Source organism: Maudiozyma barnettii (genome assembly GCF_903064755.1).
Source record: "Maudiozyma barnettii strain CLIB 1767 genome assembly, contig: KABA2_05, whole genome shotgun sequence".
NCBI classification, from domain to species: domain Eukaryota; kingdom Fungi; phylum Ascomycota; class Saccharomycetes; order Saccharomycetales; family Saccharomycetaceae; genus Maudiozyma; species Maudiozyma barnettii.
Genome location: NW_024545242.1, coordinates 1052475 through 1066754, shown reverse-complemented (window position 1 = coordinate 1066754; position 14280 = coordinate 1052475). Strand labels below are relative to the sequence as shown.

At 35.2% G+C, this 14280-nt stretch overlaps 8 protein-coding genes across 8 annotated transcripts; 3 read left to right on the top strand and 5 right to left on the bottom strand.

Annotated features, from left to right (window-relative positions):
• Nucleotides 1–280: 280 nt before the first annotated feature.
• Nucleotides 281–2227, top strand: SLY1 (syntaxin-binding protein; the record flags this gene model as incomplete). Its single annotated transcript, XM_041551099.1, has 1 exon — nt 281–2227. One exon carries the CDS (start codon nt 281–283, stop codon nt 2225–2227), a length of 1947 nt encoding a protein of 648 aa, XP_041407033.1.
• Nucleotides 2228–2402: 175 nt separating this feature from the next.
• Nucleotides 2403–3788, bottom strand: RVB1 (RuvB family ATP-dependent DNA helicase pontin; the record flags this gene model as incomplete). Its single annotated transcript, XM_041551098.1, has 1 exon — nt 2403–3788. One exon carries the CDS (start codon nt 3786–3788, stop codon nt 2403–2405), a length of 1386 nt encoding a protein of 461 aa, XP_041407032.1.
• Nucleotides 3789–4114: 326 nt separating this feature from the next.
• Nucleotides 4115–4930, bottom strand: GPN3 (putative signal sequence-binding GTPase GPN3; the record flags this gene model as incomplete). The annotated part of the gene is made up of 1 exon (XM_041551097.1): nt 4115–4930. One exon carries the CDS (start codon nt 4928–4930, stop codon nt 4115–4117), a length of 816 nt encoding a protein of 271 aa, XP_041407031.1.
• Nucleotides 4931–5212: 282 nt separating this feature from the next.
• ARV1 (sterol homeostasis protein ARV1) lies at nt 5213–6073 on the top strand (the record flags this gene model as incomplete). Its single annotated transcript, XM_041551096.1, has 1 exon — nt 5213–6073. One exon carries the CDS (start codon nt 5213–5215, stop codon nt 6071–6073), a length of 861 nt encoding a protein of 286 aa, XP_041407030.1.
• A 141-nt stretch (nt 6074–6214) lies between these two features.
• Nucleotides 6215–8611, bottom strand: CSC1 (Csc1p; the record flags this gene model as incomplete). Its single annotated transcript, XM_041551095.1, has 1 exon — nt 6215–8611. One exon carries the CDS (start codon nt 8609–8611, stop codon nt 6215–6217), a length of 2397 nt encoding a protein of 798 aa, XP_041407029.1.
• A 328-nt stretch (nt 8612–8939) lies between these two features.
• Nucleotides 8940–11564, bottom strand: VPS34 (phosphatidylinositol 3-kinase VPS34; the record flags this gene model as incomplete). Its single annotated transcript, XM_041551094.1, has 1 exon — nt 8940–11564. The coding sequence occupies one exon, from the start codon at nt 11562–11564 to the stop codon at nt 8940–8942; it is 2625 nt and encodes an 874-aa protein (XP_041407028.1).
• A 324-nt stretch (nt 11565–11888) lies between these two features.
• LIP2 (lipoyl(octanoyl) transferase LIP2) lies at nt 11889–12899 on the top strand (the record flags this gene model as incomplete). Its single annotated transcript, XM_041551093.1, has 1 exon — nt 11889–12899. The coding sequence occupies one exon, from the start codon at nt 11889–11891 to the stop codon at nt 12897–12899; it is 1011 nt and encodes a 336-aa protein (XP_041407027.1).
• An 81-nt stretch (nt 12900–12980) lies between these two features.
• KABA2_05S10296 (uncharacterized protein) lies at nt 12981–14030 on the bottom strand (the record flags this gene model as incomplete). Its single annotated transcript, XM_041551092.1, has 1 exon — nt 12981–14030. The coding sequence occupies one exon, from the start codon at nt 14028–14030 to the stop codon at nt 12981–12983; it is 1050 nt and encodes a 349-aa protein (XP_041407026.1).
• Between the last annotated feature and the right edge of the window lie 250 nt (nt 14031–14280).

Below are 14280 nucleotides of genomic sequence, written 5' to 3'. Positions count from 1 at the left end.
TTACAGTCTATCACTAACTGATAATTTGTTTGATATTCTCTTTAAGATCCCCTGAGCGTCTTATCTTTCTTTAATCACCACGTTGTTTGCAAAGAGACTGGTAAACTTTCTCTCATTGGAACCTTTTGGGTTGTTTTTATCAACAAAACTCAAATTGGGCGAAGCGAAAATATAAAAGTGAAATATATATAAATAGATTGCAAGTTGGACAACTTGAAGACAGGAATATTAAAACAAGAGGAGAAAAGAAAGGAGAACAAGAAGAATTGATAACTTAAAAATGTCTGAGGAGTTACTAGGTCAGAAGGAGGTGAGTCTTCGTGACATGCAAGTTGTAGCTGTACTTCGTATGCTGTTTTTGAACCAAAGTGTTGTAAACCAAGACCTGGAGGACACGTATAACCAAAGCGAAATATATTGGAAGATCTTGGTGCTAGACACTCAAAGCACAGCGATTGTATCGAGTGTATTGCGTGTAAATGATCTGTTGAAGGCTGGTGTTACTGTTCATACTTTAATTCATGCTGATAGAGCCTCTTTGCCCGATGTTCCAGCTGTTTATTTTGTGGAGCCCACAAAAGAAAATTTGGATTTGATTATTAAGGATCTAAAGGATGATAAGTATTCAGAATTTTATATTAACTTTACGTCCACTTTGGAACGTGATCTCCTTGAATATTTTGCTGAGAGTGTATCTACTACTGGGAAGTCTGAGAGAGTAAAACAAGTGTTTGATCAATACTTGAACTTCGTAGTCACTGAACCTGAATTATTCAGTTTACAATTGTCAAACACATATTCAGTATTAAATAGTCCCAAGTCTAGTGAGGAAACCATCGATTTATTGTGCACTGCCATCGCAAATGGTATATTCAACGTTCTAATGACTACAAACTCTATTCCTATCATTAGAGCTCCCAAAAATGGTCCTGCAGAGATGGTTGCTGAAAAGCTGGGACAACTGTTGAGGGATTATGTTATGAATACTAAGACGTCATCCGTATCTATTTTGCCAAACAGCGATACATTAGAAAGATCTGTCTTGATCCTATTGGATAGACAGATTGATTTTGCATGTATGTTTTGCCACTCTTGGATCTATCAATGTATGGTCTTCGATATATTTAAATTGAGTAAAAATACAATTACCGTGGAAACAATAGATAAAGAGACTCAATTACCACAAGAGAAAAGATATGACTTGGATCCTCATGATTTCTTTTGGAGTCAAAACTCCCATTTACCATTCCCTGAGGCTGCCGAAAACGTAGAGAATGAGTTAAACAAATATAAAGAAGATGCTCAGGAGATCACCAGGAAGACTGGTGTAGAAAATATAGCTGATTTGGATCCAAACTCAAACGCCGACACTGTACAAATTCAAGAGGTCGTTCAGAAGTTACCAGAATTGACAAAGAGGAAAGCTATCATTGATACTCATGTCAATATATTCAGTGGTCTATTAGAACAGTTGGAGGATAAGAAACTAGATACGTTCTTTGAAATTGAACAAGACCCTAACGGTGCCAAGATGAGAGCAAGTTTCCAAGAAATCTTGAATGACGGTAAGATCAATAATCTACAAGATAAGATGAGATCGTTCATTGTGTTATATTTAACCTCAACTGCTGGATTATCAAAGGATTTCATCCAAGAAGTTGAAGAATATTTCAAAAAGAACGAATTTGACATCACTGTATTGAAATATATTTACAAATTAAGAGAATATATGCAATTATCTAGTAAGACTTTACAGAATAAATCATTAGAGGATGGAACCTCTAACAAACATTCTACGGAGAATAATCTGTCTTTGTCTAGTCTTTACAGTCTTACTGAAGGTAGACTCCCAGGTACTGTTGGTAGCTTGATCTCAGGTATTAAGAAACTGTTACCAGAGAAAAAGACTATTCCAATTACGAATGTAGTAGAGGCTATTATGGACCCAATGAATAGTTCTGAAAAGAACTTGGAGACAACAGATAATTATATATATATTGACCCAAAGATTACAAGGGGTTCCCATACCAAGAAACCAAAGAGACAGTCATATAACAAATCTATCGTTTTTGTTATTGGGGGTAGTAATTATTTGGAGTATCAAAACTTGCAAGAATGGGCACATTCGCAGTTGCATAATTGGAAGAAAGTCATGTATGGTGGTACAAACTTAATTACACCAAACGAGTTCCTCGAAGAAATTACTACACTCGCTACTGAGAATTGATTTGAAATTAAGTCTTCATATATAATTTATAGCGATATAATTAAAAAAATAGACATCTTTAAATGACAATTTTGGGCAGATATAAATGGAAAGTGGGCTTTTCTTATGATCTTACTACATATATTTAATGAGGTCGATTACATGATTACAAAATGTTTACGTTAGAATAAAGTGATTACAAGTAATTACCTGCAGTTTGAAGAATATTTGTAGAGGTTTTTGCATCTAAAAACAGCGATTTGGCTTCCTCGATATCACTTGGTAAAATATCTGTTCTACCAGCAGTCTGTGCCAGTATACCTGAAGGAGATAATAATTGCAGTACATAACGTAAGGAAGTAGACATAGCCAAGTCTGCTAACAAATCGAAACTTTCGGAAGTTAATTGCAGATTTTCGACTTTAGCCCTTCTCTCTGTAATAGATCTAATCTCTTGTTTGTTGTATGGCAATGTACGTACGATCAATAAACGATCAATCAAATCTGGTGGAACACCATGTGGCGACACAACATCGTCGGTACCTCTTACGGTGGTCATCCCCCTATTGGATGCCAATACAACGATTGGAGCAATGTTTGACTCTAGAGCTCTGTTTAAGTATGTGAATATTTCAATGTCTAACATATTGACTTCATCTATGAATAATACACCTGGGACTAATTCAGCCACACCTTGATCAATATATTTAGCTACTACTTTGTTAACCTCTAATCTTAATTTTTCGGTAATTTCGGTCTTCTTCGGTTTCAATAGTTGACCCATCATAGATACTACATCTTGACCACCTTGAGGTCTTGCATTAGCAATATCTAAATCATATAATGTGACATCCTGGACAATTTCTTTTTTCTTGTGAACTTCACCCTTTGGTAAAGGTACATATTCTTCAGTCTCTAAATCAAACTCTGTGGCGTAAGCATCAGATCTACCGACACGTTTCACTGCACCGGTATTGGATTCTATGTATATGACATCCCCAACGTTAACTTTCTCTCTTTGAATACTCTCGTAGATTGTAGGGTCTAGTCTCAAAGTCTTGGTACCCTTTGCGGATTTCAATCCAACAACAACGTGAGAAATGGTTTTACCATACCCACCAAGTGGATTTTCAGCATCTTCGGGTGTTAATTCAGTTACTTCACCTTCATATACTTCTTTGGTCTCTTTAATTCTAAGACCAATAGCCCGCCTAAAGTTTTCCATCAAAGCCTCAGTTTTTTTAACCTCTACAGAGTAAAGTTCACTACCAACGACAGGACAGAAGGGAACTTTTGGTCCCAATTCCTGAGAGATTGCCAAAGCTAGCGCAGTCTTACCAGTGGATGGACCACCAGCCAACAGAATGGCTTTCCCAGACATTTTCTGTGCTTTAATAAGGTCTACAATCACACCACAAGCTTCACGGGCCTCAACTTGGCCTACAAATCCACCTTCTACCGCTCTAGCGACCCCTGTGTCATCTAACCCTAGACCCTTGATATGTGTATGTGCAGCGGTTCGGTGAGCTCCACTCGTTTCAGTGCCGTTATTTTGATCCTTAACCTCAGTAATTACAGCCATAGTTACTTCCTCAATTCCTCGAATACTCTGACTAATTATGTCTCTCTGCAGTAATAAAACATTCTAAAAACATCCCTTCTCATTTAAGTTTGCTTAGATTGATTGCTCTTCTTCCTTTTTTATGTTTTGACTGAAGAAATTTCAGCTTCAAGAGAAAAAAAAATTCAATGGTGGAAAGTATCACTTTTAACGAGACTGAAATTTTACCCTTTAAGCAAAACCAGCCCTATTAGAACAAAGCATCCATTTATTATTATATATGTATGTATGTATGTGTGTGTGTTTGTCTTATCTCTTTGAATACTCTAAAATAACCTTTGTTTGCATTACATTTCCTCAATTTCGACTTCATCGTTTGGTTCCTTAGGCTCCTGGCCCTCAGCCCATTGCGTTACATCATCAATGTAAGAAATGATTGTGCTGACAGAGTCATCATTTTTGGCTTCTAATGGTAGAAATTGGACCATACCAAAGTCATCGACAAGACCTGCAATTGCTTGGTTTAATTTGTGGAATCTTGGATTTGTGTCTGCATCAGCCGTTTGTATAAGTAATGAACTATCCGGGTTTAAGAATCGCTTTAAACGTTTACGACTGTATTCATCCTTTACCATGTCGATCTTACTTAGGATATTGATGTGGGGTAGTTCCAAAAGAATCATAGCACTCATTGCCGATAATGCACCACTGAAGAACTTGGAACTATCAATGACAAAAGGTGCCTCTAATAGATATGTTGCACAAAGACTGAAATTCAGTTGACCTTGTAAATGACGTATGATATTTGGCAACACTGGCACATGTGTGTATAATTCTATTTGGCCTGGGCAATCAAAGATCAGATATTCGTCGTTATAGTCCCCCAACTCCTCATCAAGCCAGTCCAGGTTTTGCAAAAGGTATTCGAAACAGTAAATCAGAGCACCATTGGGCCCCAGATCCATCTCCTCCATGACATCCTCTAGAGAGATCAGGTCTCTAATATCTACAGTAAACTCATATTTGTTTGGTTCGGCAGCAGGATCCAAGTTCACAATATGGGCTCGACGCCCTACATTTTGCATGTGTGTAATAATGCTGTTACAGAATGTAGACTTCCCAGCGCCCGCAGGCCCCAAGACCATCACACCAACTCTAGACATTATATAAGGTTATCTTTTTCTTAATAGACCAATGATCAATATGTCTTATACTCTCTGGTCTGGAACTATTTATTCTAACACTTCTTCTAATATTTGAATAGTTTTCCCTCTTCTGCTTTTATATTCATCAAATTAACCTCATCGCGATTACGTAAACTGGAAAAAATTTTCAGCTTAAATAAACAAAATTTATAAACAATTCAAAGATGAAAAGTAAGGCATTATTAAGAAAGAGAAGAAAGGTACAAGAGGTGTTTTTATGTTCAGTAGTGATTGTTGGAAATGTTATGTGTGAGTTGCCTGGAACAAACTGAGTCGCTATACGTGACATATTCGAACAGACATATACAGCTAACGCAATGTAAGCGTTGCCACAAGCCAGTAGACAAATATGTTGAGAGAGACAATGTGATCCTGTTCATCGACTTGTTACTGTTGAAACCTGGTGCTTATCGACATTTAGTATTTAATTCACTGGAGAGCAATCTAGATAAATACATTGATATGGATAGTGAGATAAATGGAACCATGATGAATAACTTGAGCTGTTGGTGGAATAAGTTTGATTTACTCAATAGATTATGGATTCTTTTAATTACTTTTGAAATATATCTAAAGTGTGCCACAGAGGAATCTCGTTATTCGCAATTGTGGAAATCAGCTGCGAAATCAAATATCCCCTTAGACCTGATTCATTTGAGAAGTGCGCAATTCCAATACATATATTTCACATTATATTCTCTGTTGGATATTTTGTTATTTCATAATCTGATACAGTATGCAGTAATAGTATTCTATAATTGGGGACATGATATCAAATATGCCAAACAAGTCGTGTCCTACACAATTTTGTTATCTTATGGTGCTAAGATATTTCCTGTGTTGATGCTGATTTGGCCCTATGACACTATAATATCGATGGATATTATTAAGGGTGTAGCCAACCTTTATATCATCGAATCACTAAAGATAGTCACGAATTTGTCATACGGAAAGATTATACGAATATTCTTGACTGTGACGCTTATTAGGATTGTTATTGTTAGACTTATTATGATCCTATTCTTGACTGGGGGGAATTTGCCTTTAACTATCAATTATATTATGAGTACTTTATGGATGAGGCAAATAATGTTCTTATAGTATTTAATTTTACTTGCTTTTATCTATTATTACGAATATTCTATTTATTTACTAATTTTAATATTACCATCATGTGTATTTTGTACATTGCTGTCATTATTATTATTATTATTATTATTATTATTATTATTATTATTATTATTAGCTCAACATGGGACCTTCAAGTTCTTCGATCAAATAAGGATAGTGATATGTCTCTGTTTCAAATGGTGCACTTATCATGGAGTTATCACGTTCATGTTCACGGATTGAACTCAAGGCAATGTATTGTGATAGAGGTAAATAGTTTTTCTCAAAATCCCACCAGAAACTGAAAGTAATGAAGGGTAAAGGAAATAGCCAAGATGATAAGACCCAGCCACCTTCGAAACCAGCAAGGGTACCGGCCATAGTTAATTGAAACAATAATAATCCGACCATAATTCTTCTGTAGATTAGAGGCCACACTTTCCCAGTCGAGTGTGGAAGATGATCTGTGGCGTAAATTAATTGATATTTATAAACATAGAAGCCAATGATAAAATAGGCTAACCCGGAAGCCAAAATCTTAGTACTCATGACAGAGTAGATTAAAGTAATGATTAAAATCAAAATAGGTTGCGGTAATTGTAAACCAAAATTGAAAATTGGTGGATTGTAAAGTTCTTTTCTCTGACGTGGAGTTTTGGCCTGAATCTTAATCAATGGGAATCCAATTAAACTACCTGCTAGTAGGAGTTTAAATGGAAACATACCAATCCCTTGTAAGATAATTAAGTCGACATAGAATAATGAAAACTCTTTCACAGAAGTTGCTAATTGATACGCTATCTTTGTGGTATCCGACAAGTAACCCCAATAGTTAGAGGCTGCCCCCGCAAGTGTAAACACTAAGAACAAATTAACGAATATATAGAAAAAGTTCTTGGATACTAACGATATCTCTTCTTCGCTGTATGATACGAGACCTTGATATGAAGTTAAAAATTCATAGAAATATGGAATTCCTACATTTAATAATGTAAACAGATACGTTGGTAACAGTCCAGTTACCATATTTTCCGCCCATCTATTTTCTTTTAAAAGATTACCCAAGCTTGGCCAAAATTTAGAAATTGTCTTTAAATTCAGCAATGTAGCTAGATATGACACTGGAATAATAAGGAAGACACTCGAAATTCCAATAAATACAGTAACCGTATAAATCTTTATTAGACGGTCGGATCTAGATAAGCAGACATGATCCCATTTTATATCATGTGGAGCTGGAGCTAATCGTGTGATAAAGTAATGGACCCGAGGATCTAGGACCGCCTGTGCTGCCATTTGTGCATTGGCAACGGAATCCATCGTCACAAAGGCGGTAGGTGTTGCAGAATAATGTGATTTACGAGCCCTGACGATCTCTTTGTCAATAAACTTTAATTGGTCTGACAAATAATCAATGGAGTCTACTTCACTACCTAGTATCCCCCACAGTCCTATTTTCATTGTAGGTCTTTCCTTTAAGTGTATTTCTGAATAAAGTTCATTGTCCTCGGTAACATTATTAGTAGACGGAACATTCGGGTCTATAGTAGAAGTCGTAGGTTCTCTCTGTTGAATTTCTGGTTGTAAATTGTTGTTATTATATTCTTCTTGGGAAGAACTTTGGTTCATAGTAAACGATTCAGGAGATGATGTATGATCTCTAAGATGAGGCGGACAGTCAGCGTATGCCAATTCAAGTTTCTTCAAAATTTTATTTCTGTAATGATAAAGTTTGTTCAGTGTACCCCATTCCCTACATATGGTGATTGATGCCACTTGACCGATCTTCAACTCCTCGATTCTTCGCTTTAATGCATCCATATTTCGAAGCTCAATGGGAATCCCTGATAATCTTATAGTTCTATCTGTTATAGTATTCATCTTACCTAAGTATGTTTGTCTTGTATTGACTACATCTTTTGTCTGTGAAGTTAACGTTTTTATTGCTAGAAATGTAAAGAAATATGTAAACAGGACATACATCCATAAATACATGCTGGTAGTCTCAGGAGCCAATATTTCATCAGATGTTGGATCTATCAATCTCTTGTATATATGTGTGACAACCGATGAGCCTTCAGGTTTGTTAGAATTGTCATCATAATAACCAGTAAAATGGTATCTAATAGGGGATATAATACAAACGGAAAAGAAGCAGAAAGTTGCTAATAATTTGATGCACATTTTGAAAAAACTTAAAAACACATAGGCATCCAACCCAGCATATTCCAGGACTTGTTTATCATTTATTCTATACAGTACAGGAATCCAACCAAATAAACTATTTTCGTTCCACGTAGGGAGTTGTAATATTCCTTGATCCTTATACTTCCTGCTAGCATACAATCGTGGTAATTTTTTAAGCAATAGAGAGAATGAAAATAATGCAAAAATGCCTAGAACCGAAGCAATCCCTAGCTGTGTTGTCACAACCATGGTCGTTGGTTTTCTAAAGTCGTGATCGTCCTTATCTGAAGTAATGTCAATATCCATAGCGGATATCAGCGAAACGATGTCAGGAAATGTCATTATTCTGAGAAGGAGAGTAAGATGTACTTCGAGAACTAATTAATCAGATGGCTATTATTCTTATTATAGATCTATATGTATCGACTGTCCAGTGATTGGTGACTATCTCAATTCTTATGTTCTGGTGTGTCTTTTAAAGCGTAAATATAGGAATACTGTCAAATTTCGTTTTGCAGTAAAGCCGACTATTTTTATCGATCTCTTCTATAAAAGAGGATATACTTTATATGACAAATATTCGAATTGAACCGAAGAAAGAAGGGGTTGTGAAGTAGACATCTTTAAAATATTTGTACATAGTCTCTATAAACGTCAGTATAAATGCTTTTTATGTTCTCCAGTATTGCGCAAAATTGTGGAGATGATCGATTACAATTGGCATTAGGGCATTAACACTATCATTAATTAAGTTTTGGAAATGTAATGTAGCTTCCTCTTCCGACATATCTAGGTTAAACCTTTCCTTGACCTTCAGAATTGCACCATCAGGATCAATTCTGATATCTGGAATACTTGAAGTCTTCATTAATTCAAATAGGTTTAAGATTAATCCTGCATTCCTACGAAGAATAGAATATGCGACAAAACAATAGTTTCTAAACTTATCATAATTTGGGGACTCCGCTCCTCCAAATGCCTCTATTATCTGTGGTGGTAATTTCATAAGTGGTGGGAATGGTTTAGGGTCCTGCCCTAAAATATAACCAAAATCTGCGTGGAAAAAATGCCCATCCGGTGTTACTAACAGGTTATCCAGATGACGATCACCTACACCTAGTACATATGTAATAACACAATAACCAGCGCATGACTTGACAAATGTGTCCACAACCGATGCCTCAACTCCGCGATTATCAGTTTCAGATGGATGATGTCTCCTTAAGAATCCGAGAATACCATGGTATTTACTTAAAATGTTTGTCATAGTCTCATTTGGTATAAATTGGATAGAACCTTCATCAGGTCCCGTAGCTAGAATCTTATAAGGAGATAGCTTCAGATCAACGTTCTCATTCTTCAGCAACTCATCCATTAATCTGATGATTTGTATGACAAGTTGGTCTTGTCTTAAATCATCACCAACTTTGTACATCAACGAATAATCATCGTTATCAGTTGTCTTGAATGTAATCATTAATGGCGATAAAGAACTTTTGAACACTTTTGATAATTCAGGAACTACTTCAATGATCTGTACAGAAGGATCGAGCGGTAATACTATGGGGCCTCTTTTTTTCAACCAATGTCTGAATTTGGTCGTTAGCAACTGATTTAAAAACTCTGATTTTTTCTCAGTTGTTTCCTTTAATTTTTTAATATCAGTACAGCATTTCCCCAGTAATTTGATTAATTCTATTTGGTTCTTCAAAATCTGAAGACTATTATCAGATAATCTACTATGAAATGATTCTAAAATCTGTTTCAAATAAGGTTTGTCCTTACATTCGGTAAATATATACCAATAAAAGAATGTTCCTAATCTAATATTTTTCAATGCTCTTCTTATGAGAAATTCTGAAAGTGGGGATATGACAATGATTCCCTCATCTATCTCGGATATATCGTCATCCATTCCATTGATAGATGTTAAAAGTTTTTGGTGTTTCTGTGTTAAACGAGAGCTTGCAACTACGGAGTTATTGATGATCTGATACTCGCTATAGTCTGAATTGTTGAATGGTGTTGATTTGTTCTCAAAACACACGGCCTGAACCAATTGTAATAAATATAGTTCTAACTCCTTGTCAGATGCTTTTTTCAATCTATTTACAGCATATGAACGAACCCATAGATCAGTAAACGAGGGACTAAGTAATTCGATTGCATCATCAATATCAATTTCTGCCCATGAATTCATCAACTCTAGGACCTCTGTTCGTTCGTTTTCTTCATTGAAATTTGTACTCTGTAGAAGTTTTGTTAGAGCTTTCTTATTATTAATTAAATAATATCTGTATCTCCATACAGACCCCTTTTCGTGGCCAGTAAGTTTAGTACCAGGTGGATATTGAATTATTTGGTTCAGTTGTTTCCTTTTGTTTGTATCTGGTTTCAAGTGCTTATCTAAATCAGAGTTCTTGGATGCTCTTTCCAGTCGCCTATATTTTTCTTCAATAGGATCTGAATTATACTGATCAGGGTCATAAAATTTCAGAGTAGAATTACTTGGTGACCCTAAACTTATCTTTGTGTCGGTTATTATATTTTGGTTGTTTAAGGGATCATTAGTGGTCTCAAAATTGTGTAAAGTAGGAATATTCCGTTGGGTATCTCTAGCAATTTTTTCTGTAAACACAATTGGTAATTCAAAAAATGGATATTCAATATTCAATAGAAACGTATCTTGTGGGAATGATACATATTTTTCTTCCAATTTTAGTTTCTTCAGGCTTATCTGATCCAACCAATGAATTTTTTTAACCTCACCTTGATAAAATTTATTTAAATTTTTCTGTATCTCACTTTCTTCTATTGTAACCTCATTAAAATATTGCTTATCATTCTTCTTATATTCAAACTTCAACGATTCAAATCCTCTTTTCAGTGAGCAGTCGCTCTTTTGGAATATGTTGGTCTCTAAATTGCAAAAAGGTATACGTTTCACTCCATTATATTCCCACAATACGATTCTTAGAGTACTATTTAAATTCAAATCTTTTATAGTAATTGGGAGCGTTAACCAGTGTTCCCACAGTCTTGAAGTTTTGAAAGGTATATATGGGGTAAACACTGGTATGGTCATATTCCTGCCACGCTCGCTATCGAAAACCTCCACCGATACAATCAGGTTGCTCATACTACCTACATTGGACTCCAATAAAGATAGTTTAGGGTCAAGTAAACGTTCTGAAACCCTCACTAATTTTCGGTGGCCATCTAGAGATATTATTTTAATCCTTAGTGGAATATCTAAATCTTGCGATATACAAAACGCAACACTTGTGGAGGACATCTAAGCAACAAATAGAGAGGTTGCAGTGGAATTCAATTGGAACAGTCTATAATCTATGGACTTAGTGACCATATAAATTTGTAATTCAGAGTTTTTGTGTGTCGTTCTTTGATGTCTTCCTTCTAAATATTTTACAAGTCGACCCTATTAAACTCTTTTAAATTATTTAGCGACTATAATTTAATTTAGAGAAGCGCTTCTTTCATCATGTCAGGATATAATCAGCAGCACAGGCAGAGAAAGGTAATATTTAGATCAAAAGCTAGCATACGTTAAGCTACGAAATAAATTGAACATTCAAGATATATTACCTAGACTTTGGGGATGTTAAGGACCGCTCCATTCACTAATAGAAGCTTCATAAGCATCAATAGAAGGATATTAGGCAGGACTAGGTACTCAAATAGTGCCAAAGATGACAATTGCGATCGTCTAAAACAACCGAGCATAACAAAACCAGTGGATCCATCTGCCAGAGTATTGCGTCATTTACAGTTTACAAAGAGGATACCATTTGAGCAAGGTTTGGCGATTCAGGAACAGTTTGTTAGAGCTAATTTGGATATGAAAAAAGTACAATCTAAAATTGAACAGAAACTAATCGAATTGGATGAGGAGTATCAAGGGAATGCAACTATAAACTCTAATGAAAAGCAAATATTGGATAAGATACTGGCAATGAAACCTAACCCTATGGTTTTGACGTTTGAATACGAACCTACTTATACTGGAGGGAAAAGAATTAAAAAGATAATTACACCAGAACAGATATCAAAATTAGAGAATTTTAAACCCACAAAGGAAATCGCAAACCCTTCACCAAAATTTGTACAAGTAGAAAGAGGAGGAGAAGTAACATTCCATGGACCAGGTCAAATGGTTGCGTATATTGTATTGGATTTGAAAGCATTTAAGAATTTTCCTGCAAGATGTTTAATATCTGCCATTGAAAAGGCTGCGAAGAACACGTTGAAGGCAGCTCCAATAGGAATTGAAAGATTACCGCTAAATATTGACACTAAGAGGGTTGGTGATAAAACTGGTGTATGGGCTTTGAATGATAACAAGATAGCCAGTATTGGAGTTCATGTGAGGCGCTCCATAACATCACATGGAGTATGTCTTAATGTTTACCCGGACCTTTCATATTTGAACAGTTTTGAGATGTGTGGAACCCCAGATGGTAAAGCTACGAGTATCGTAAAGGAAATGCCTGATACAAACGTGAACGTTCAAGATATATCGATTGCGTTTGTGAGAGAATTTGCAAAACTACTCGGAATTGATACAGTCGAGAGAATGCAAACGGATGGCTCTGAAATGAACCAATTGTAAATAGATGTATTATGTTTTGAAATACCATTGTAGATGATGTAAATAATATGAGTAATAAAAAGTGATCTCCGAGCCCAACCTCTATATAGATAGATTATTAAAGTGATTACTTAGTTTTTCTTCTAATTCGTTAAGTTTATTCGTTAAATTTATTAATGGTTGGTCACTACATGACGTAGATGTTTTTTCTAATTCCATTATCACTTTACCATCGAAAGTAACACACCTGCTAGTGAAAAATTGGGCCTTTTGCAAAGTGGTAGATTCTTTATTGAACGTGGATTGCATTATATTGTTCAATAAACTAGCTTCTTCTACCGCGATATCGTTTTCTATTAATATATCTTGCAGTTTCTTTCTTCGTTCTCTCCTCTGCTGTTCTTTAATTTTGTCAACCAGAGACTTACCAGTATTGGGATCTATTTCGCACCATGGTTTCTTCACCACTTTATCCAAATTTCTGAAATCAAGAATGAATTTATTCCCACTAAGTACAACTTCTAAACTTAATAAGTGATGTATGGATTCGCAGAGCTCACTATAACTTTTGTGATAGAAATGTTTCAAAATGTTATTATTATCAAAAGGGAAATTTAATTCGTTCGGGGGATTCTGTAAGATATTAATTAATTGGGTTAAAGAGCTTAAAATCATTCCAAAAAGCTGAACAAACTTTTCATCATCATTTATCATTTCTAAATCCTCTAAAGTTTTTAGCATTTCTGATAATTTCTTGTTGGCTACTTGTAATTGTAATATCCCATATTTTTCCATAGGTGTTGCGGCACTCATATCTGGATTTCCTTGGAATGAAATCAATTGACCTTTTTTATAATGTGTAAACTTAATTGTAAACTGTATATCTAGTATATAAGGTCCTTGTCGAGTTATTATGCCTTGTATTTGAGGTGCATTTGGATCGCTCGCCAAGCCACCAGTAGTAATCGGCATTCGTGATATTTCATTACTATTTAGTACAGTTAAACAATATTCCACTTCGTCAATTATATATGGTAAATCTGGTTTAATTATATCCTTGATAAGCCATCGCAATTCATTAATATGGTCCTTTTCAATATTGTCTTTGTAACTTTCCTGTGCTATATCGTAGTTGTATAATTCAGTTGACATGAATAGTAACGATAATTTCTATAAACGCAAGAAGTTAACAACCACAGTTCACCCTTCTAGTGCAGTAATAGATGAGTATGTCTTAAAATCAATTTAAAAAAAAAGTTTGTTGTTTATTCTTAGTGTTATTCGAGTCTCCTCGTGGGGTAGGAATATCAGCTTTATAGAATATTTCTCATATTTATTTTTTAAAAGAGCCCTTAAAAGTAGAAGCCGGCTATTAGTTTACAAAACTATTCATGAACATCGT